At 53.1% G+C, this 19,194-nt stretch overlaps 9 protein-coding genes across 9 annotated transcripts; 3 read left to right on the top strand and 6 right to left on the bottom strand.

The window, feature by feature from the left end:
- Nucleotides 1-1,227: 1,227 nt before the first annotated feature.
- On the bottom strand, nucleotides 1,228-3,265 carry DACRYDRAFT_24117 (FAD-linked oxidoreductase). The gene is made up of 5 exons (XM_040773553.1): nucleotides 2,734-3,265; nucleotides 2,470-2,682; nucleotides 1,649-2,420; nucleotides 1,456-1,550; nucleotides 1,228-1,390 (listed from the first exon to the last, which is right to left on the bottom strand). Exons 1-5 carry the CDS (start codon nucleotides 3,145-3,147, stop codon nucleotides 1,259-1,261), a joined length of 1,626 nt encoding a protein of 541 aa, XP_040625933.1. The 5' UTR covers nucleotides 3,148-3,265; the 3' UTR covers nucleotides 1,228-1,258.
- A 453-nt stretch (nucleotides 3,266-3,718) lies between these two features.
- Nucleotides 3,719-4,863, top strand: DACRYDRAFT_118322 (short-chain dehydrogenase/reductase SDR; the record flags this gene model as incomplete). Its single annotated transcript, XM_040770562.1, has 5 exons — nucleotides 3,719-3,809; nucleotides 3,859-3,869; nucleotides 3,924-3,985; nucleotides 4,034-4,415; nucleotides 4,466-4,863. The coding sequence occupies 5 exons, from the start codon at nucleotides 3,719-3,721 to the stop codon at nucleotides 4,805-4,807; spliced, it is 888 nt and encodes a 295-aa protein (XP_040625932.1). The 3' UTR covers nucleotides 4,808-4,863.
- A 61-nt stretch (nucleotides 4,864-4,924) lies between these two features.
- On the bottom strand, nucleotides 4,925-5,760 carry DACRYDRAFT_24115 (uncharacterized protein). The gene is made up of 3 exons (XM_040773552.1): nucleotides 5,335-5,760; nucleotides 5,087-5,228; nucleotides 4,925-5,040 (listed from the first exon to the last, which is right to left on the bottom strand). Exons 1-3 carry the CDS (start codon nucleotides 5,438-5,440, stop codon nucleotides 5,013-5,015), a joined length of 276 nt encoding a protein of 91 aa, XP_040625931.1. The 5' UTR covers nucleotides 5,441-5,760; the 3' UTR covers nucleotides 4,925-5,012.
- A 461-nt stretch (nucleotides 5,761-6,221) lies between these two features.
- Nucleotides 6,222-7,793, bottom strand: DACRYDRAFT_24114 (transferrin receptor ectodomain apical domain-containing protein). The gene is made up of 4 exons (XM_040773551.1): nucleotides 7,555-7,793; nucleotides 7,029-7,504; nucleotides 6,588-6,969; nucleotides 6,222-6,537 (listed from the first exon to the last, which is right to left on the bottom strand). The coding sequence occupies exons 1-4, from the start codon at nucleotides 7,765-7,767 to the stop codon at nucleotides 6,238-6,240; spliced, it is 1,371 nt and encodes a 456-aa protein (XP_040625930.1). The 5' UTR covers nucleotides 7,768-7,793; the 3' UTR covers nucleotides 6,222-6,237.
- Nucleotides 7,794-8,143: 350 nt separating this feature from the next.
- Nucleotides 8,144-9,051, bottom strand: DACRYDRAFT_90643 (Nitroreductase; the record flags this gene model as incomplete). Its single annotated transcript, XM_040776961.1, has 3 exons — nucleotides 8,144-8,302; nucleotides 8,353-8,810; nucleotides 8,940-9,051. 3 exons carry the CDS (start codon nucleotides 9,049-9,051, stop codon nucleotides 8,144-8,146), a joined length of 729 nt encoding a protein of 242 aa, XP_040625929.1.
- Nucleotides 9,052-10,084: 1,033 nt separating this feature from the next.
- On the bottom strand, nucleotides 10,085-11,587 carry DACRYDRAFT_118319 (ARF/SAR; the record flags this gene model as incomplete). Its single annotated transcript, XM_040770561.1, has 11 exons — nucleotides 10,085-10,155; nucleotides 10,214-10,311; nucleotides 10,366-10,441; nucleotides 10,492-10,731; nucleotides 10,778-10,806; nucleotides 10,866-10,988; nucleotides 11,040-11,178; nucleotides 11,230-11,318; nucleotides 11,366-11,377; nucleotides 11,430-11,524; nucleotides 11,581-11,587. The coding sequence occupies 8 exons, from the start codon at nucleotides 11,585-11,587 to the stop codon at nucleotides 10,683-10,685; spliced, it is 543 nt and encodes a 180-aa protein (XP_040625928.1). The 3' UTR covers nucleotides 10,085-10,155; nucleotides 10,214-10,311; nucleotides 10,366-10,441; nucleotides 10,492-10,682.
- Nucleotides 11,588-11,799: 212 nt separating this feature from the next.
- Nucleotides 11,800-12,856, top strand: DACRYDRAFT_110355 (uncharacterized protein; the record flags this gene model as incomplete). Its single annotated transcript, XM_040769042.1, has 5 exons — nucleotides 11,800-11,835; nucleotides 11,890-12,117; nucleotides 12,172-12,384; nucleotides 12,435-12,635; nucleotides 12,686-12,856. The coding sequence occupies 5 exons, from the start codon at nucleotides 11,800-11,802 to the stop codon at nucleotides 12,854-12,856; spliced, it is 849 nt and encodes a 282-aa protein (XP_040625927.1).
- Nucleotides 12,857-13,110: 254 nt separating this feature from the next.
- On the top strand, nucleotides 13,111-15,820 carry DACRYDRAFT_24112 (aflatoxin-detoxifizyme). The gene is made up of 8 exons (XM_040773550.1): nucleotides 13,111-13,414; nucleotides 13,466-13,682; nucleotides 13,742-13,844; nucleotides 13,895-13,954; nucleotides 14,008-14,664; nucleotides 14,721-15,347; nucleotides 15,403-15,582; nucleotides 15,641-15,820. The coding sequence occupies exons 1-8, from the start codon at nucleotides 13,279-13,281 to the stop codon at nucleotides 15,755-15,757; spliced, it is 2,097 nt and encodes a 698-aa protein (XP_040625926.1). The 5' UTR covers nucleotides 13,111-13,278; the 3' UTR covers nucleotides 15,758-15,820.
- Nucleotides 15,821-16,648: 828 nt separating this feature from the next.
- DACRYDRAFT_118316 (uncharacterized protein) lies at nucleotides 16,649-18,258 on the bottom strand (the record flags this gene model as incomplete). The annotated part of the gene is made up of 8 exons (XM_040770560.1): nucleotides 18,018-18,258; nucleotides 17,891-17,959; nucleotides 17,758-17,842; nucleotides 17,570-17,675; nucleotides 17,468-17,516; nucleotides 17,353-17,420; nucleotides 16,931-17,301; nucleotides 16,649-16,880 (listed from the first exon to the last, which is right to left on the bottom strand). The coding sequence occupies exons 1-8, from the start codon at nucleotides 18,049-18,051 to the stop codon at nucleotides 16,649-16,651; spliced, it is 1,014 nt and encodes a 337-aa protein (XP_040625925.1). The 5' UTR covers nucleotides 18,052-18,258.
- Between the last annotated feature and the right edge of the window lie 936 nt (nucleotides 18,259-19,194).

Below are 19,194 nucleotides of genomic sequence, written 5' to 3'. Positions count from 1 at the left end.
CGAACAGTGTAAGAATATCGCGTACACCGAGAATGAAATAGATCACCGGAAGTTTAGACGATGGTGTCGCCGTGCTAGTTCGGTAGATGTTCAAGTACCTGCATCGGGCATCAGCGCCACAACAGCTGATGCCATGTATGCAAGGAATATATGCTCACAAAGAGTCTTCAGACCCCGGCACCGGAGTGCTGGACAACAATGATGCTGCTATAGTTAGCCAGTTGGGGCGGTAAAGTAACATTCACAGCATTCTGCTGGGGACAGTCCCTCGGAGCAACGGTCGCGTCTTGGATTGTGGACCCAAACTGAACATTGATCGGTTGGGGGAGGAACAGTCGATTGGCGCCGACCGGCGGGGCTACGAACGGAAGACCAAGAAAAGAATCGGTACCGGTCGCGGTATTGTAGATCCTCTGAATGTCCTGAAGTCGAGGGTGACAATGGGTCCGGTTGAGACAGCCACGGCCAAAACTGGACGAGATTATTGATATGCAGAGCCAGACACAAGCATGCATATTGTTCCCTGTATTGTGGACATGACTGAGCGTCTTGATGCTTATTTGTACCTCGGGCCCGAGATTTGACTCGTCGGTGGTGGCCCTCATGCTTACCGTGACCACGTCCTGAAAATTGGAATCTACCCTAAGGTTGGCCGCCTCAATTCCAGTGTGCTTCCAGCCCGATGCGGTAAAGTAGCAGCCTTTTTGTTTCTTCCTAGCTAGAGGTAACAGAAGGATTGACGGTACCGCGGAGATGTAAAAGCGAATTTCCCGAGGAAGTAAGCATCAGCTAGACGACCAAAGAAGAGCATAGAAACTTGGTCGTCTTGGAGTATCAAACTGCCAAAACCAGTATTTCCAGGTTCGCGTTCCAATATAATCGCCCCACGCGGTTATGAACCAATTGATCAATGCCGGCAGCGCCGAAGATATAACCGTCCGGGGGAGCAAGTTATTCGTGTGTCTTCGTGATGATAAGATGTCGTCATTCAGGATTGAATCGGGAACCAACACGATCCTAGCTCTGCAGGGGATGAATCAGGATCTTCCACAGAAAAGACAGTCGGTTCCTAATCAAGCCCAATAACAAGATCACGAGACATAGAAGAACGCATTGATGTTCAGTCCTAACAACGTCCACGAACTTTCTAGCATTATCCTTCCCAAATTCAGTTATTGGCTCGAAATAGAAAAGAAAGCAAAAACGAACTATTTGCATTGACCCCAACCCTCTTACAGAAACCGCATAACTCTGAAGATCAAAGAGCCACATTCCGCTTGATCCTGCGCCAGAGCTCAGCTCCCATCCGTCTACGTTCCTCTGAAGCGCCCCCAGTGCCACCGAGGACGGACTTGTTCTCTATCGCCCTCCGACCAAGGTAGGGCATGACCTGTTCTCATCCATAAGTCTCCGGATCGAAGGGAGGAAGAGGAATGGTCCGTCAAGACAACTGACCTCGTCAATGATCCCATAGGGAATACACTTCGTCGCCACGGGCTTGCTGGCAACGAGTCGCTCGGCGACATAGTCGGTCAAATTATCGTGCATGCCTGTATCGCGTCAGACTCGTCGCTTCACGTACGGACTATTTGTCGCCTCGGTCCCGCACACAGCGGGAGCACTACAGAACATCGGGAAAATGACGCACCGTACAACTGGGCGACGGCGACGCGTCCCTCGGCCTCTGGCTTCATGCGCAACCTGCCCCCTTGCTCCTCGATCACTAGTCCCTCCTTTGTCAGTCCATCTAGGACAGTCTCCACGCTCTCCCGGTTATGGGTGCCAAACACGACCGCGGTACCGCTCCTCCCCTTGTTCGCAGCGATGTCCCTAAGCACAACGCGTGCTACACTGTTGTAGCATTCGTCCGTCTGGGGCTTCTCGGCCCACACGGGTGCAGGCATTCCCCGTTCCTTAGCATGCGCGAGTTCTTGCCCATGATACGCTCCGCGGACGAGCTTGACACCGAGTGCGTAGCCGCCTGCTTTGGCCAGGTCCAGCTGTGCGCACACGTGCTCCGGATTCCGACGCAGGTAGCTCTGATATGTGCCATATACCACTGCCCTGGGCGGGGATGGGCCGAAGAACGATCCGTGTGTTGGACGAGTGTTGAATTCCTGGCTCAGGGCGAGCGTGATCGCGTCCACCACGGGCTGGAACCACGTGTGCTCGGCATCGACAAGCAGCTTGATGTCGTACTCCTTTGCCGTACGTGCGATCTCTCGCGCACCAGCGTACATCTCCCGGATCTCGGCGATGTCCGCTGCTGGCGGAGGAGGGAGACCCTTCGCCGTACCCTGGAGCACGGCGACATCGAGCTGCTCGGGAGTGCCGGGATACTGTACGGTGGAGGACTTGCGGTTCGCAAGCAGGTACTGAGAGATGTTCTCCAACGCGCTCGCATGGGGTACGAGCGCGGTCTGCAAATACTCAGTATACGATACCTGGGACCATACGGGAGGCACGTACCAATTTGATAGCGACAATCCCGCCTTCACCCGCTGCATACTGCCCCATCACCTCGATGCTCCTCTTGGTCTCTTCGATATTCCGTTTCCATTGGGCTTCCGCCCCAGGCGCTTCGTCAACCTCGACGTTGTACGTGAGGATGCTGGCCTTGTTCTGGAGGCGCAGGTCGCTCATGAGGGGTAGGAGCTCCTCGGCTGTCTCACCGCCTACAAACTGGGGCATCCATATTAGATTTAGTAGATATAGAGGGGGCACGACACGCACCTGAGCGAAGAAGGTGCGCCGGACGCCGAACAGCGTTATACTGCGCACGACGGGTATCTTGATAAGGAACTCGAGAAATCCAGGTGCATAGTCGACCACGAACGGGAAAGTGAGTGTGGTGTATACGAAGTAGCTGCGTACCAACTGGCCGAAAGGTACTCTGGCGATGGAGGTCGACGTGAGGGGATTGGGGTCCGTACTAGGCCCCGAGGGCGGGGCGGACTCGGGCTCCCGCGAGGGGGCGGTAGCGCCGAGAACGGCCAGACCGGCTGCGGAGAGGAGCCCGACAGCAGCGAACGGTCGGAAGACGTGTCCACTCCGGCCGGAGGGACGGGAGGTCGAGGCGTGGCGCGTAAGTAGACGAGAGGACGATCCGATCGGAAGGCGCGTCGCACGCCTGAGCAAGAAAGACATTCTACAGCATGCACCGTGCAACCAAGTTCAGAGGAATACAATCCACAGCCCAGAGAGAGTTCGTATCGTTCGCAGTCCTCTAGCAGAGAGTTAACCAGACAGAAGATGAGCAGGGTGTCGAGGACAACGTCAGCCCAGAGAGTGCCGATAAGGGCTGAGCGGGTCGCATGTCCAGATCCGGGTTGTAAGAGCCGCGGGGTCGGATCATCTTCCCCTTTCAAGCCACAGAGCTTCGGAGAGGTATTCCACATGCTGCTCACTGTATGTGAGGAACATCATGCACGTCGGCTAAGAGGCACGAGGACGTCCTGCTCAGCGTGGTGGCCGTCGACGCGCCCTGGGACGTCGAGGACGACGAGCTAAAGATCGGATTATCCCCTCGGCTCCGACACCGAGCTGATCGGCGATGAGGTCGGCTACTTCTGTGACAGCCTGATCACATTACCCGGCCATTAATTCCCTTGCATCTCGAGATCACCCGCCTCCAGCGGGCACGATCACCAAGATCACCCAAGCTCTCTCTTCCTTCACTCGTCTCTCTCACCACCCTCACTCTTACTATAATATCGAAATGGCTAGTGCAAGATTGCAGCAGGTGCAGGGACATCTGAGTGCGAGTGCGGGCGGCGGTCTGCTCGCAGGCGAAGTGGCGATCATCACTGGTGCGCGTTAGCGGTGCCTATCCAGGTCTTTAGCTGACTGTACACACAGGTGCTGCTCAGGTTCGCAACTAGATTGGACGATTGGAGGGATCGGTGCTCATGTATGATATTTAGGGTATTGGACGGTCCGCGGCGCTCTTATTTGCCGCCGAGGGTGCCAAGGTCGTCGTATCCGAGTACGCATTAGGGTCCCTGCAGTAGTCACTTCCTGAATAAGGTCCCAGTCTCGACGAGAAGAAAGCCCAGCTCGTCGTAGACGAGATCAAGGCCGCGGGGGGCGAAGCCATCGCCGTGGGTGGTGATGTTGGCGCAGACGACTTCCCCGAGAAGATCATCAGCGCTACGATCTCCGCCTTTGGGCAGGTGAACCATATCATCAACAACGCCGGGTTCACGTTTGACAAGATGCTGCATACGATGGCGGATGACGCGTTTGACATCATCCAGCGGATCCATGTTCGCGCGCCGTTCCGCCTTGTGAGGGCCGCGGCGCCGTACTTGAGGTTGAAGGGCGAGCAGGCGGCAAAGGTGCCCAATAGGAGTATCGTCAATGTTGGTAGTGTAGCCGGGTTGCACGGGAATGTCGGGCAGGCAAACTATTCTGCTGTGAGTACTCGTATCTTCATTCAGGCTGAGCATACTCATTTGCTTTGTAGGCCAAAGCAGCAGTCACCGGTCTAACCAAGACGATCGCAAAAGAGTGGGGTCCGTTCGGCGTGCGCGCAAACACCGTCGCCTACGGGTACATCCAGACCCGCCTCACGGCTGACAAAGGTGCAGGCGCGACGATGGAGATCGGCGGGCAGAAGATCGCTCTGGGCATCCCGAACGCTGACAAAGCCGCCCACGCAAAGGTCAACCCCATGGTCCAGGGCATCCCGCTCGGCAGGGCTGGCACGGCGGATGAGGCGGCGAGGGCGATGCTCTTCCTTTGTTCGCCGCTGGCGAGCTACGTGAGCGGGCATACGCTCGAGGTTACGGGCGGCAGCATGATTTGAGTGACTTGTATTGTACACCACTTGCAGCAAAACGCAGATATGCAGTTTCTCAGCGCATATATGCGTGCTTTCTGTCCGACGACACAACCGGCGATCATGGACATGACATGACAGGAACTAGAACACATTGCAATTCGTTGTTAATCTGGTTACAGTCTCGCAAACACACATCCTACTGAACAGCAGTCGACCATCCCGCTCTCGCTCAAGGCTGCTCGCCAGTGTTCTTGGCCCTGTACATAGTCAGCGGCAGTTCAAACCCTAGCAACCAAATCGTACGTGATAGCCTCCTTGTAGCCGTGCTCGTATTCCCAGATATGGTCCGACGGGCCCCAGCCAGCGATATGCTGCTGCTTGCGCTCTTCCATCTTGCTGTCGTCTGTCGCGCCCTGGCAAGCGTCTTGCCACCCAGCGCGGAATCCTATGATCAGAGATCAGCACCAGACTCGAACACGCGCATATATGCTGGACCAGCCGTGATTGGCGTGATGTGGGGTGGGTGGTAATGGGAGGAGGTTAGGACATACCCTCGTCAAAACGGTTCACGTCGTACCCCTCGCCGCCGACGTTGGACCAGTACGCGACGTGCGCATCATGGTGCTTCTTAAGGAGGGCGTTTCCGAGATCGTCCATTGTAGCTTTTACCTGGGTGGGCGAAGGTGAAGGGGTCGGGAGGTAGTCCGTTTCAGCAGGGCGAGGATTATATACCTCCCAAGTATGGTCCTATACCCAGGGCTTGGCTGCCAGACCCAGCCCAAGTGGGTGACCCACGGCTCGAGCTCAAGGGGATGACGTCCCTCTTCTGGCGGATGATCTCACCTTTCCACGCTAGCGGCATTCCGCATTTCGCGCCTTTCCTGATTTAGGAAAATGGGAGGCGCATGTGTATGATGCCAAGCGTTTTTCGGGTGCTTTGAGCGTCGCTGGGAGAGGATGGGATCGGCGTGTTCTCTGCCAGGTGTGTGGTCAGGGGTTGGGGCTCGGGAGCTGTGCGAGCCCACTAAGGTTCGTGCCAAGAACGGGTGTTGTATGCATATGGGGGTGGCTCTACCAATATCAGTGCCGTTCGATGCCGGGAACGGTGGTCAGATGATTTTGGGACAAGAGCCAGGATTGTGCGCTAGGAGAACTGCTTGATTCAGGGGGTATACATCGACTTGGATAGAAGGATTCCAAAGAGCAGAGGTAACCACACTTAGGGTTAATTTTAGCGTCGGCCTCCGGAGTGGTAGAGGTGCACATGACATGCACGGTAATAGCATGCACTCCTGTTTAAGTGATAGCATTATCAGATAGGAGCCAGCTGGACACACCGATGTGGAAAAGGCAAACTGGGGTGTCCTCATTCCTATATGATACACTATCCAAACGAGTCATTACATTATACATCATGGCTGATCATTAGGGTGGTCGGGGTGTACAGAAGCTGTCTATGTCCCAGATGTGTCAGGCTGAGCGGATGTCGTCGGTTCGCTTGCGGTGGCACGAGTAAGGTTAGGGGAAGGGGAAGAGGATTGTGAGACCGCGGCTGGAGGTAGAGGTGCAGGGAGGATAGGGGGAAGGGCAGCGAACGGTGCTGCAGGTGGACCACGGGACACAGGGACGGCGAGCAGGGGTGTGTGCTCCGTGGGGGTATCGGTACGATGGACAGCACGGGGGAAAGCACGGATGCTTGGGGATGTGGGTGGGGTGACAGGTGGTTGGGTGACATCAGTCTTGCAAATCGGGCACTAGGAAGAGTTATGACCAGAAATTGCACAACGGGATGCCATGTACGCACCAGCTTCTTCTGTTTTACTAGCCAACCGTCGATCTCTTCAATATGGAAAACATGACCACACGGCAATACGCGCACACGGTCGCCGCGCTCAAACGCGCTCAAGCAGATCGCGCACTCGACTTGGGTCTCAAACCACGCCCAGTGCATCTTGTGCTTTCCAATCTCTACGGTGGGTGTCGCTTCGCCAGTCTCGATGTCATGGCTGGTTTCGTCCTTGTCCCAGTGGGTACCGTTCCAGACTCGAGTAGGAAGGTTGGAAACTATGTCTTCCGGAGCGCGTTCCCGGACTTCGGCGCGCTGCTGGCGGATGCGATGGACGACAAGGGTGAGAAGGGTGAGGATGGAAGGGAGGAGTAGGAGAAGGGAGAATGTGAAGACGGGCCTATTCAGCGAGGACAGCCATTAGCATATACGACTAAAACTTGAAATTGCACTGCGCACCATTGCCAAGCCTCGTCCTCTCCCAGCAAGAGATCAAGCGCCTTATATCCGCTTGGTGTGGTATCATTGCTCTTCTCCCAGAGGTTCATCAAGCCCCTATAGCTCTCGTACGTAACATAGCAGCTCGGGATGCCGATGTCGGTTGCATCACCAGGCGAGTACATGGTGATGAGGTCATCATCTCTACCCTTCTCTCGCCCTCCTACGACGACGCCGACTGCGCCCAGCCGCTGGGCTTCGCGCACCTTCTCGACGAAGGAGCATTCACCTCGCTGAACGAGCGCGATCCAACCTTCGTTCTCCAGCCGAGGGAATGGGTAGTGTGGGCAAATTTTCGGGCAGGAGTAGGCGGCAGTTGGGCAGTGAGGAAGGAGCTGGGAAGTTGGGATGAGGTGACCGGACAGACCAGGTGCATTCACGATCCGCAGACCGAATGCAGCAGGTCGGGAGGAGAAGGTTGTTGTCGAGTTGTCCTGCTGGCTCAAGTCAATACCCCTGCACACAAGGCACAAATAGGGGAATATACCATGACCGTGATGACACTCTCGCTCCATGTCCAACCCCAACCCCAGAGCCAATTTGCGTTGGGGTCATCTCCTTGTCTCGCGGCAGTCTCTCCAGAAAACCACTTTGTGATCCAGTCGAGTGTTGTTGATGGTTGTGAGGTCGTATGCACGCGCCATACAGGCGACGCGAGGGTCCCAGCGACGAAGAGCACCAGGGGACTGAGGAGGCGCATCTTTGACAGATGGTCTCTGAGAATAATATACAACGCAGAGAGTCGTGAATATGCGAGGGTGATTGTCGAGAACAAAGGGGCGATACTAGTTGTTAATAACGATGTTGAAGGCCCGAGAACAGCCGGAGGATCCGCTTGCAAAGAAGTTGGCGGACAGGAGGCAACAGCAGGCGAGACAGCTCTATGGACACCGCGGTTGGTTCCGGCCTCTTCAACGTCATCACGAGGCAAGGTTTCCGCCGTCACCTGCTGTTCCGCTCGCCCGCTTCCGTTTTCCGCCCTCGGCTCCGGCACATAGAATACTGGCGGTGTGCAGTTCTGCACAAGCATATGCAAGAGTACAGTAAATCTATGTCTATACACGGATATCATCATCTTATATCCCATACACCTTCACCCTAGGCTCTATAGGCTGAAACGCCTTTTCTCCAGGCTCTGCGGTCGGCTCGCCGAAGGGCATCTGCGCCACGAGTCTCCAGGAATTTGGAATCTTGAAGTGATCCCTAACTTCAGCGTCTATGAGCTTGTTATAGTGCTACAGCCATGTGTCAGATCGCGAGATAACGTATCTCTTGCGCAACGTACCTGCAGATTCGCGCCCAGACCCTCCTCTTCCAGCGCGACCCAGGTAATGAACTGCACCATCCCACTCGTCTGTTCGCTCCAAGTAGAAAAGTCGTCCTTGTAAGTTGGGAACCGCTGTTGGAGGTCCCGAATGACCTCGTCATCCTCGAGGAAGAGTACGGTACCGTGGCCGGCCTTCATGCTTGCTGTGACTTTCCCAGACGCAGCTTCGAACTTGGATCCACTGGTAATCCTCTTGAGAGCACTGATGACAGTATCCCAGAGCCATGCGTGTTCATTCCCGAACAGAACGATTGTACGTGAAGACTGGGAATTCCAAGAGCTGGGGACGTGGGTGACGGCGTGTTGGACGACTTGAACGATACGGATGTCAGATATAGGAGAGGAATTGGCAATGCTGTAGTGCGATCTGCGGGTCTCAACCGCCTGCAAGAAGGTCTGTGAGGGCTGTGCGGGCGCTACTGGTGTCTGAGCCACAGCTCGGTTCGGAGCGAAAGGTGCGGCGTAAAAGATATCGACTATCTCGCCGTAGGGAAGAGTCTTCGCGTTGCTCTGGATAATGATACGCGTCCGCGAGGGCTGGTTACGCTCCATATTCGGTCGCTTCTCGAACCATTCTTTCTCCGAGATACCCGCTTTTGTAGACATACGTCGGATCATCGCCTTGAACATCGTGACTGGGGAGGAAGAGTGAGACATGGTTGAAGGCCAAACTGCACGTCTCTGAAAAGAGGTGGACGATTTTATATTTCGGCCAAGATTACCGACCACGACCAAAGCGCGACGGAAAGGTGAAGCCCGCGCACTTTTGCGCGGAACAACATTGTTCAGCACGCGTATCCATGCAACGCATGCGGCTGACATGCTTAGCTACTAATCAGATCCACTCCGCGGACAGAGGTGTTTGTTCATGTCATCCTGCTGACGGCGATAATGAGTGTACAAGGTAAAGCCGCCGGCGGAGTAGAGTTGAAACGAGCGGTCGACCCATCCGAGCGGTACCACGATAGAAAATGTTCATCATCAGATGCTTGCCGGGGAGCTTAATGCCCTCGTTCGCCTTGCTGGCCTCATTGTAGCCCTGTGCACGGGGCGCAGTTTCAGCAGATCTGACGCTGTTCGTGCCTGACCTGGCAAAGGTCAAATATGTCCTTCGGATACGTTCCGGACAACGCTGGCATTGCCTGCGGCCCGTTTGCGTACATCCAGATATGGAAAAGCGGCCTTTCGTTGCATAGAATGATGTCGGGCGGTCTTCGCCGACGAAGCAAGTCCAGCGATTATCCCTAGGCGTATCCGCATATCGGGGAGCTTCATCCACAGCCGCGTAGATGGAGTCATGCGTAGCGTCGGCGAATACGGCGAATACGCGGCTTCACAAAAGGTTGATGAGCCATGTATAGCGATGACTTCACAGAAGATTTGAGCCTGAGAAGGGCAATAGGATAAGAAGCCCAGAAGTCGTTGACTAGAAAACAGAACGGCCAAGGTCACCGCGGCCAGAAAGAGTCGGACAAATGACGCTCGGCTCTGAGAGTCTAGCTTGGCATTAACGGTCCCTTGGATGTCTGTTGACCATTCCACCACTTACAATGGACCGAATAACTCAAGTACACGATGCGCTCGATCGTGTAGGTTCTACATTGTGCCGACATGCGGATGGCTTACTGTATCAGTAGTTGTTCACAATAATGCAACATTCGATACACTACCTCACTGAGAGGACCGACTTCTTGCCCTTCCGACCTGATGTGCCTGTCACACAAAAGTATGATCGAGCTGACACGAAGGAGGAGTTCGAAGGTGCGCATCGCCCTTGGGCAGTGGATGCATATGACTCTGATTGTTACGGGTCTCGTAGCGAACAAGAAAGAGCTAGTGCATGACCTGATTGAGCAGACGAAGAGGCTGTCAGAGCTGATAGACTCGCTTCCAACAGAAGCCGACGAAGATGAACAAGTAAATCGCTATTTTCTCTTGTTATTGGTATAGCGATTGCTCATCCTTCTTCAGCTGGAACGATTCCGACAACTACAGAAGGAGACGAAAGAGGTCAATGACGAGTATGTGACCGTGCTGGCTGAAGCTCGTACGCATCCTACTGCAACAACCCTGCGCGTACGCTCACATTGATCACAGGATCACTACAAGAAGAGGTCAAATCACAGCTGGAAAGCCTCCTGATACTCGTCGAGGTGCCCCAAGAATTAGCTACGAGCATATAGCGACGTACAAGTCAAGTTAATCTGTATGGATACAATCAAGTCATGGGGTATCTCGTGAAGACATGGATAGTCCATTGTGAAGAGTCTGACGTGCGCCCAGGACGCCTACCGCTTTTCTAGTCGGGTGACAAGCCAGTCAAAGCCTTCGAACAACCTATTATCTTTCAGCATCAAGGCATCTGATATCTGGTTGGATTTACCCTTGTCCGGTTATGGCAGAACACGGTACCTGTCGATGTAATATTAGCATACAGATCTCTGAATATCTAACTCAGATAAGATGCGTACAATTTGCCATTGTCGATCCCTTAGCTCTGTCAACGCTAGCCCGTCGCTCACCCTCGCAGCAGTCATTGCACCAGGCACATCCTGCTTGTTGGCGAACACAAGCAGGAGCGCGTCGCGTAGTGTCTTTTGACTAGATCAACACTTTGACTGCGTCTACGTTTCGACAACGCTTACCTCATCTGCGCATATCCGATGCAGCTCTTCCCGACTGACGTGCAATCGCGCCGGGTCAGTCGAGTCCACCACAAGGATAACCGCCTTGGTAGCAATGAAGTACTGGGCCCATTGGCTACGGATGGAAGATTGGCCGCCTCTGACCTCCGATATGAGATACAGGGCTCTTCTATAGATGAGAGGAGCTCACATATCCCATAAAGCAAACTTGAGGTTCTTATACTCGAATATCTCGGTATTCGACCCTACTGTTGGTGCAGTCTCGATGGCTTGACCCATCTACCGAAGTTTAAACATTGGCCCATTTTCGAAACGAAATAGCGTACAGTGACGCGATACTTCAATATTCATTAGTACAAATCATCAGAAGATACCCTTCAAATGGCGCACCAGGATTGTCGTCTTCCCAGCATTGTCCAGCCCAAGGATGAGGATCTTCAGCTCGGCAGCACCAAAGAGACGCGCCCAAAGAGAGGAGAACGTTACTACAAAAAGCACATCGTCCTTGAGATCCGGGATATGTCAAATACAAAGTACTCACAACCCATGACTTCGAATAACCTTTTCTACTTTGAAGGTGATCGTGTGCGTCACGGCAAGAGCCGCGTGGTTATGTGCACCTTCAGGGACACCAGCTTCGCGAAGACCGGAAACTTTCTGCTGAAAAGCGCCTGAATTTCACGACTGGAATTTGAGTGCTCGTCGATTGTCCCATAACAAGTCAAGCTCTCTTAAGATGTCTAAGAGAAAAGAACCTCATATGTCTGATGAAGAGTCCGGAGACTCCTCCGATGAGGTACGCCTTATTCCCCAATGCAGCATTGGTCTTGGTTGCTAATATATGTGGTAGAGCACAATCCAGCTCGACTTCGACTTCTTCTCCCCGACTGAGATCGATTACCAAGCATTCCATCGTCTACTTATCCAGCTTTTCCAGTCAGATGCAGAACCGCTGCATCTGAGGGATCTAGCAGATCTCATCATATCCCAAGGGCATATTGGAAGCACGGTCAAGTTGGATGGGGAGGAGAGCGACCCGCTCGCAGTACTCAGTGTAGTTAACATGCGCGTTCATGCGGTACGCTTGACACCTCTCTATACTCGTGGTCACAACATCTAATTGGGTGTACAGGACAACCCTGCAGTACGAGCGATTCGAGACTATGTGTTATCGAAGACATCTGCCGATCCAGCGTTTGAAAAGACCCTCCAAGCGCTGTTCTCTGCGGACAAGGAACATGACGTCGGACTAATCTTGAGCGAGCGGTTGATCAACATGCCTGTTCAAATCATTCCGCCGATGTGGAAGATGCTCGGTCAAGAGGTACAGGCAGCACAAGAAGGGGTGCGTACGTACGCAGACGGCTACTTTCACTCCTTGACATCATGAGGCAGGGACAGCCATTCCAATTCTCGCACTTCTTGGTCGTATCAAGAACTTATCGTGCACCTAATGATGAGGATGACCCTATGGATGGGGAATCGGCACCACCAACAAAGAAGTCGAAAAAGATGTCCAAGAAGAAGTCTGCTGCCGCGGCAGCCGGTGCTTCAATGACATACCCATATCACGAAGAAGATACCCTAATATCACAAGTGAGCTTGATAGATGCTCATTCTGAATGTCATGCTGAATCTTGGAGTAGTTATCACTGCACGCACTCGACTACGCTTTTACCAATGCGCTTCCACGAGAGGATGGTGGATTTGGGCTTGACATGGGCGGAAGAGTCATGTTGTTCGAAGCTGGCCGTTTCCCAGATGTAGTCGCAGCTCTGGAAAGAGAATTTCCCCCTCCCTCCGCAGCTGGGTCATAACTGGGTATTCGGGGTTGGCTCAGTTCAGTGGGCAACATCGAACGCCTCCGAAGGCGCGCGAGGATAATACACTGGCAAGATCATGATTGCTTGCATCACATTTCATGCATGATGTTGCAATCTATATTTGTATAATAACGTGTTCAATGGAATAGAAGTGGATGGATGGTGTAACTGGATGGAATCAGAAGTTTCCCCACATTCCCGTCAGGGAAGGTCACACGCTCTCAATCGACACGCGAACCTTGTGCATGCTCTCCCGCTCTGTGCACTTGGCCACACGCCCAAGTACAGCACGCTCTCTGTACTGCACAAATAGCCGCCTTAGTGGCTTGATATCATCCTCCATCTCTGCCAGGACATCAGCGTCTGTAAAGGCACTAACCATCCCCGTACTTCTCTTCGTGCCGCACAAAGCAACAATGGCAACTGCAGCGGCTGTCAACACGGCCCGATTCTTGGCAGATCAAGCGCCTCCTTACGCTGGCATGTCCATAGGACCATCCTTTGGCTTGCTCACGGAGAAGGAGAAGCTGTACGCTCACTGGCTCAGCCGTGGTAGGTCCCACCTCATACTGTCACACTCAATCTGCTGATGCCGCGATCCAGCATCATGGGAGGGCGCTCGTGTGATCATGAATCAATGGACCCCTTATGCTGAGAAGTTGTACAACTTGATCGTCCTTGCGATGTCGAGCCCGAACGATAAGGCGAAGATGACAGATCTGGTGAAGATGAAGGAGGTTTCAGGAGTGAGCGACGCGGATTGGACTATGTTTCTTGAGTACGTGAGCCAGGTGCTTAGCAACCTGGTGAACTATAAAAGGCGCGCTTTTCATCTTCACTTGGGTGAGAATTCTCCTGCTTAACTGCACAATTCAATAGCTTTGGCGGGTCCAAGTTCATCCCTCGCATTTCCTCCGAGACGTTCGGGAAGATCCTCAAAGCATCGCCGAATGCTGAGCAGCTCACGAGCCTTTGGAATGAGGTATGTCTCATTGCCATGTATGGCACAACCTCGCTGATGTAGTCGTACAGCTCAAGGTAAGGATGTGGTCTCTGGAGCCCGAATCGGAGTTGCTCATCGGGAAGCCATCTGTGAGTGTCCCAGCCCACTTCACTTCTTCGTGCTTGATCCCGATTCCAAACAGGCTGGCCATATCTCCAACTACTATCTTGGAAAGACAATCTCCGATGAGGAAGTCGATGAAGTACAGAAGGTGTGCGAAAAGCTCAGTGTCGACCCACTCAACACCCGTGTTAAGAAAGTCTCCTCGTCCGAGTATATCATTCTCATCGCAAGCGCGGAGAAGAAGACCGAGTCGCATACCGTCGACCTGGGCAACACCAAGCTCAACATCACTGTTCAGTACGGCGACTTCTCCGGGGAGATGAGCCGGGTGGCCGCGGCGCTGAAGGAGGCGAAGAAGTATGCGGCAAACGCCCACCAGGAAGGCATGCTGGACGGGTATATAGCCTCGATGGAAACCGGAGACATGAAGGAGCATCGTAAGGGCTCGATTGAGTGGGTGAAAGATGTCGGCCCTGTTGTCGAGTCCTACATCGGCTTCATTGAGACGTATGTTGACCCGTTCGGCGCCCGCGCGGAGTGGGAGGGCTTCACCGCCATCGTCAACAAGGATATGAGCGCAAAGTACGAGAAGCTGGTTGCCATGGCACCGAGCATCTTACCCAGCTTGCCTTGGGGAAAGGCGTTTGAGGTGGACGTGTTCAAGAAGCCAGACTTCACTGCGCTGGAAGTGCTCAATTTTGCCACTGGTGGCATTCCTGCTGGCATCAACATCCCCGTAAGCTCCTTACACTGTAACGCAAGCTCAGATTCTGATCAACTTTCCGACTGAAGAATTATTATGAAGTTCGAGAATCCCAGGGTTTCAAAAATGTCTCTCTGGCCAACATCCTTGCTGCGAAAACACCCAATGACCGGCGTCCCTTCGTGGCAAAGGAGGACTTCGACCTTTGCGCCAAGTATGAAGACGAGGCCTTCAACGTCCAAGTGGCCAACCATGAGCTCCTGGGCCATGGCTCTGGAAAACTCATGAAGGAGAACGAGGATGGCACAAAGAACTTTGACCCGGAGAAGACTATCAACCCTCTCACCGGCAAGCCGGTTGATACGTGGTACAAGCCTGGCCAGACGTACGGGCAAGTTCTTGGCACATGTTCGTCATCGTTCGAAGAATGTCGCGCGGAGGCCGCTGCGATGTACCTCGTCTTCAACCGCGACATTCTAAAGCTCTTCGGCCACACAGAGGAGCAAGATATTGAGGATTTGCAATATATCTCCTATCTTATCATGGCTCGTGCTGGCATTCGGGCACTCGAGTTCTACGACGTTGCCGCGAAGAAGCATCTGCAGGCGCACATGCAAGCTCGCATGGGGTTGTTGCTTTCCATGATTCAAGGCGGAATCGCAAGGCTGGAAGAAATCCGCTCCGCCGACGGAACTCTAGAAGACCTTATCATCAGAGTGAGGTCATACCACAGGATAGATAAACCAAAGCTGATACTTCCATGTTGTTCAGGTGGACCGACAGGCGGTTCTGAAGAACGGAAAGGACGTATTTGGCAAAGTGCTTGTCGACCTACAGATACGGAAGAGTATTGCTGATGGCGAGGGTGCCCGTGCTTTCTACGAGAAGCTGACGAATCCTCCTGAGAACTGGCTAGGCGATGTGCGTGATATGGTTCTCAAGAAGAAGCAAGTAAGTCGCATGCATGCATTGCCCTTACCCATTGAACGCTGATCTCTTCCCGGAATAGCCACGCAAGATATTTGTTCAGCCCAATACAGTTGTTGAGAACGGCAAAGCAGTCCTCAAGGAGTATCCTCTGTCTGCGGAAGGCACTATCCAGAGCTTCATTGAGAGGGCCATTTGAATGCCGAGATGACCGGGTTTGTACTTTGCATATGGGTTGAATCGAAACGAGAAACAATGATGATCCACTTCTCAAGTCGTGCATGTTTGATCCGAGATTTCTGTGACCGGTGAAGGGTGTATTATTGCACCGAGCCTGAATAAGTCCGGAGCACATTCCAATTTCATCTGCAGCTCCATTATCCCTCCAAGATGGTGGCATGTTCAGGGTGGTGCATCGCCTACCCTGAACAAATGGACAGGATCTCGATCGTGGGTAACCCGCCGATTGAAGGCAAAAAGGCGGTACTAGTGACAAAAACCATCCCTTCGACTTATCTTTCATCGATTTGATGTCAGCATGGCCTGGGGCGCGGGTGTGCTTCAGCTTTGCATAAGAACGAGTTTCATTCTTCTACACCTTAGCATGTCACAGTTGGCCCCGTTGCCGGACTACGACCTATACCCCATACATATCTCTTCACCGGGCATGATAGTCATTTCCATTGAGCGGGTTGCTAAAGCTCGTATGGCTATCACATCAATCGAGAGGATCAACGGACTTGAAATGGCAAGCAAACTTTCCAAATCGGGAGAAACTCCTCAGAAGCCCCTAAACGGACCCGGGACCTTTTTATTGGCATTCAACTTCTTCAGTTTCCTTCGCGCGGGCTTCGTCACCATTGTCATATCATCACATTCCGTAATGCTGGCTCTGTGGGAACGGACACTAAGTGAGCCCAGGCGCTGGACATATCTAGCCTTTCACCACACAAGCCAGCAACGCCCGAGGTACATGAGAAAAAGTATAACAATTCAGCATTTGGACACTAATATACATCAACGGGATCGACCCAAAAGTCGGCAGGCTGGGGATACATGTTGCATGCGGGTATCTCGAGAATCAAACTGATCATAAAGTTACAGGAGGCGATGGGTCGCCGTTAACCTCGCGGAGAACGATGATCAGTCCGTCAGAGGCAGCCGAGAAAACGCCTTCCATCGTGTACACTTCTTGGAGAGAACCACTAGCCTGTTGTTCTGGTGAACCATCCTTGGTCGGCTTTCTGTCTGTACCTTGGTTCTCCTGGACGGAGGGAGATGTCTGGCCCTTGCGCCCGCCTGGTGGAGAGCGAGAGCGACGGCTATTGGATTTCATTTAGCACCATACGAAGTCCCCGAACGGAGTACCGACCGTTTATTAGCCCTCACAGGTCTGGGCGGCGTCGTGATGAGTGGCCGACCACGTGGGAACAGTCGGAAAACGCAGTATTCAAATCCGCCGTCCGTTGCGCTGTCACCGTGCCTGTTCCAGGACTTGGCAGAGTTGATAATTTCACGTACTTTTTCTTCATCATCTGGATGGACATAGTGGAGGAAAGAGTGCTCGTAGACGTCATCGATGTTGAGATACAAATCATTCGTGCAGTGATAGATTGTGCTATCGCGGGTGAAGCGATTGACGAATACGCAGGTACGCTTCTCCATTTGGGGGACAGGTGGAGGGTTCTTGGCCATCTCCATGGCCGCAGGCAGTGGATCTCCATGGATGGGCTTGCCCCAGCGCTGCGGAAGTGGAGTCAGCAGAACAAATAGGATCGGGAAGGAATCGCTCACCATGGCCTGATAGCGAGCGCGTGGAATATCTGTAACGGGCACGAACTCGTTAGCGGTCAGAGATCGGACTAAATCTGGATATCAGAACCGTCTCCCAGAATCGATGGACACTTACGTCGTGCCTTTTGACCGGGTACTGCAACAGAACCAGAACAAATGACTCGCTAAAGGAGTGGTTATGGAGCGATCAGCAACGTCATCGTTCAAAATGGCTTACATCGTACGCGCAGTTATAGGAGCTCACAACCACGACTTCATGACCGTCTTTGTGCCGCATTGTCAGATACGTCAAAGACGCGACCGAATCGTGTATTAGGGCATGCCTGGACGGATGAAACCAGAAGATGACAGAGTTCAGTCACAGTATTGGGCAGTTTATCCTCTGCATGTGAATGATATACGCACATGATGAGAGCTTTCGCCTTTTCATGCTCCTTGAGATGAATGTAATCCAAAATCGGGTTTCCAACCATCTCCTCTGGTGTCCAACCTAAAATAGGTTACTATGGGCCCCGAGACAGTAGTAGACATGTTTTACCCAAGATAAATAGTAGGGAATCAGAGACATAGAGGACTGTGGGGTTGTAGGAAACATCAAGGATGGAGACTGACAGTGGGTTCAAGGGAGGTTAGAGAGATATAAACTGATATGAATGCAACCCTACTCCAACCGAGGCCCTCGAGTTTCTCCATTGCCATAGCCTGACTTGAGCAGATGGAGTGGGATAACGTGGAGGTGGGAAACGACACTTAGGTCGTAGAGAGGCACTCGCGCCTGCAGGTCAGGGGGAAGGGTTAAATAGGGCAGGAGGAAACGAAGCGCTGAGGCCCCCTAGAAAGAGCCCTAGATCACCGGCGGTTCGCGCAAATTCGGATAACGGAGGATAACGTGAGCTGCAGAAGATGGTGGGGGTTGATTGGATAGATCGCTGAAGAAGCTGTTGGGCCAGAATGCAGTATTTACAGGATGAAGTAGCGTCTCAGCTTCTCATCTCCGTTCGTTCTGCGGCAGAAGAAAGGAAGGAAGGAAGGGTAGATTTGGATTGTGTGGGCGAATTATAAACTTGGGTTCGGTCGCCCCCCGCTGGGCCCTGAAGGCATCTGCTTCCGCTTCACCACACACGTGGTATCGGCGGAGACCAGCCGGAGATTACAGAAGTGAATGTCCCTGAGACATCACCATCCTAATTTGTTCCTTCCCGTCGTCTCCTCCCGTTTTTCATCAAAACGCAATATCCATTGCGGTTGCTGCAGAAGTTTAACAACAAATCATTTGTTCGAAGCTTTCGAAGCTAGACGGAGCTTCTGGAGCTTCGGAGTTGGACTTTGGTCCCGTCTTTCACGCTGTGGCACTTTCATATGAATTTATTTCCCCAGAAAATAGACCCTGATTGGCCCCTACATTGCGGTTAAAGCCGAATTTTGACCTGATCCCGTTTGACACCCAAATGACAGGTCCAGCCTCCCGGTCGCGATCGAAACACCATTCCTCCTGCAGAAGTCTGTCTGGCACCCTTGGGGGTGGGGTGGGGTGGGCTGGATCTGTGCGGACAACGACTCGTCCGCGAGCAAATGGGCGATCCCTCGTTCAGAGGATGAAGAGTCGTATACAAGCAATATTAATTCTTCTAGACGTGGTCTCTTTCTCGCGGTTCACTCGGGTGCTCTCGGGGCCGCGTTGGAGAATCGCTATCGCCGAACTTCTTTCTTGGGAACCGTCGGATCACTGAGAAGAATATGTTGGTATCATCTCGAAATCGTTTCTCTTTTGCCTTGCCGCGCGGTCATCACTGCTTGTTCACGAGGCACAGTCAGACTATTCAACGAGCGCCGTATGGGTGC

This window comes from Dacryopinax primogenitus (assembly GCF_000292625.1).
Source record: "Dacryopinax primogenitus strain DJM-731 SS1 chromosome Unknown DACRYscaffold_17, whole genome shotgun sequence".
Classification (NCBI taxonomy): Eukaryota; Fungi; Basidiomycota; class Dacrymycetes; order Dacrymycetales; family Dacrymycetaceae; genus Dacryopinax; species Dacryopinax primogenitus.
Note: the sequence above shows the minus strand (reverse complement) of the source record. Positions and strands in the feature narration are given on the sequence as shown.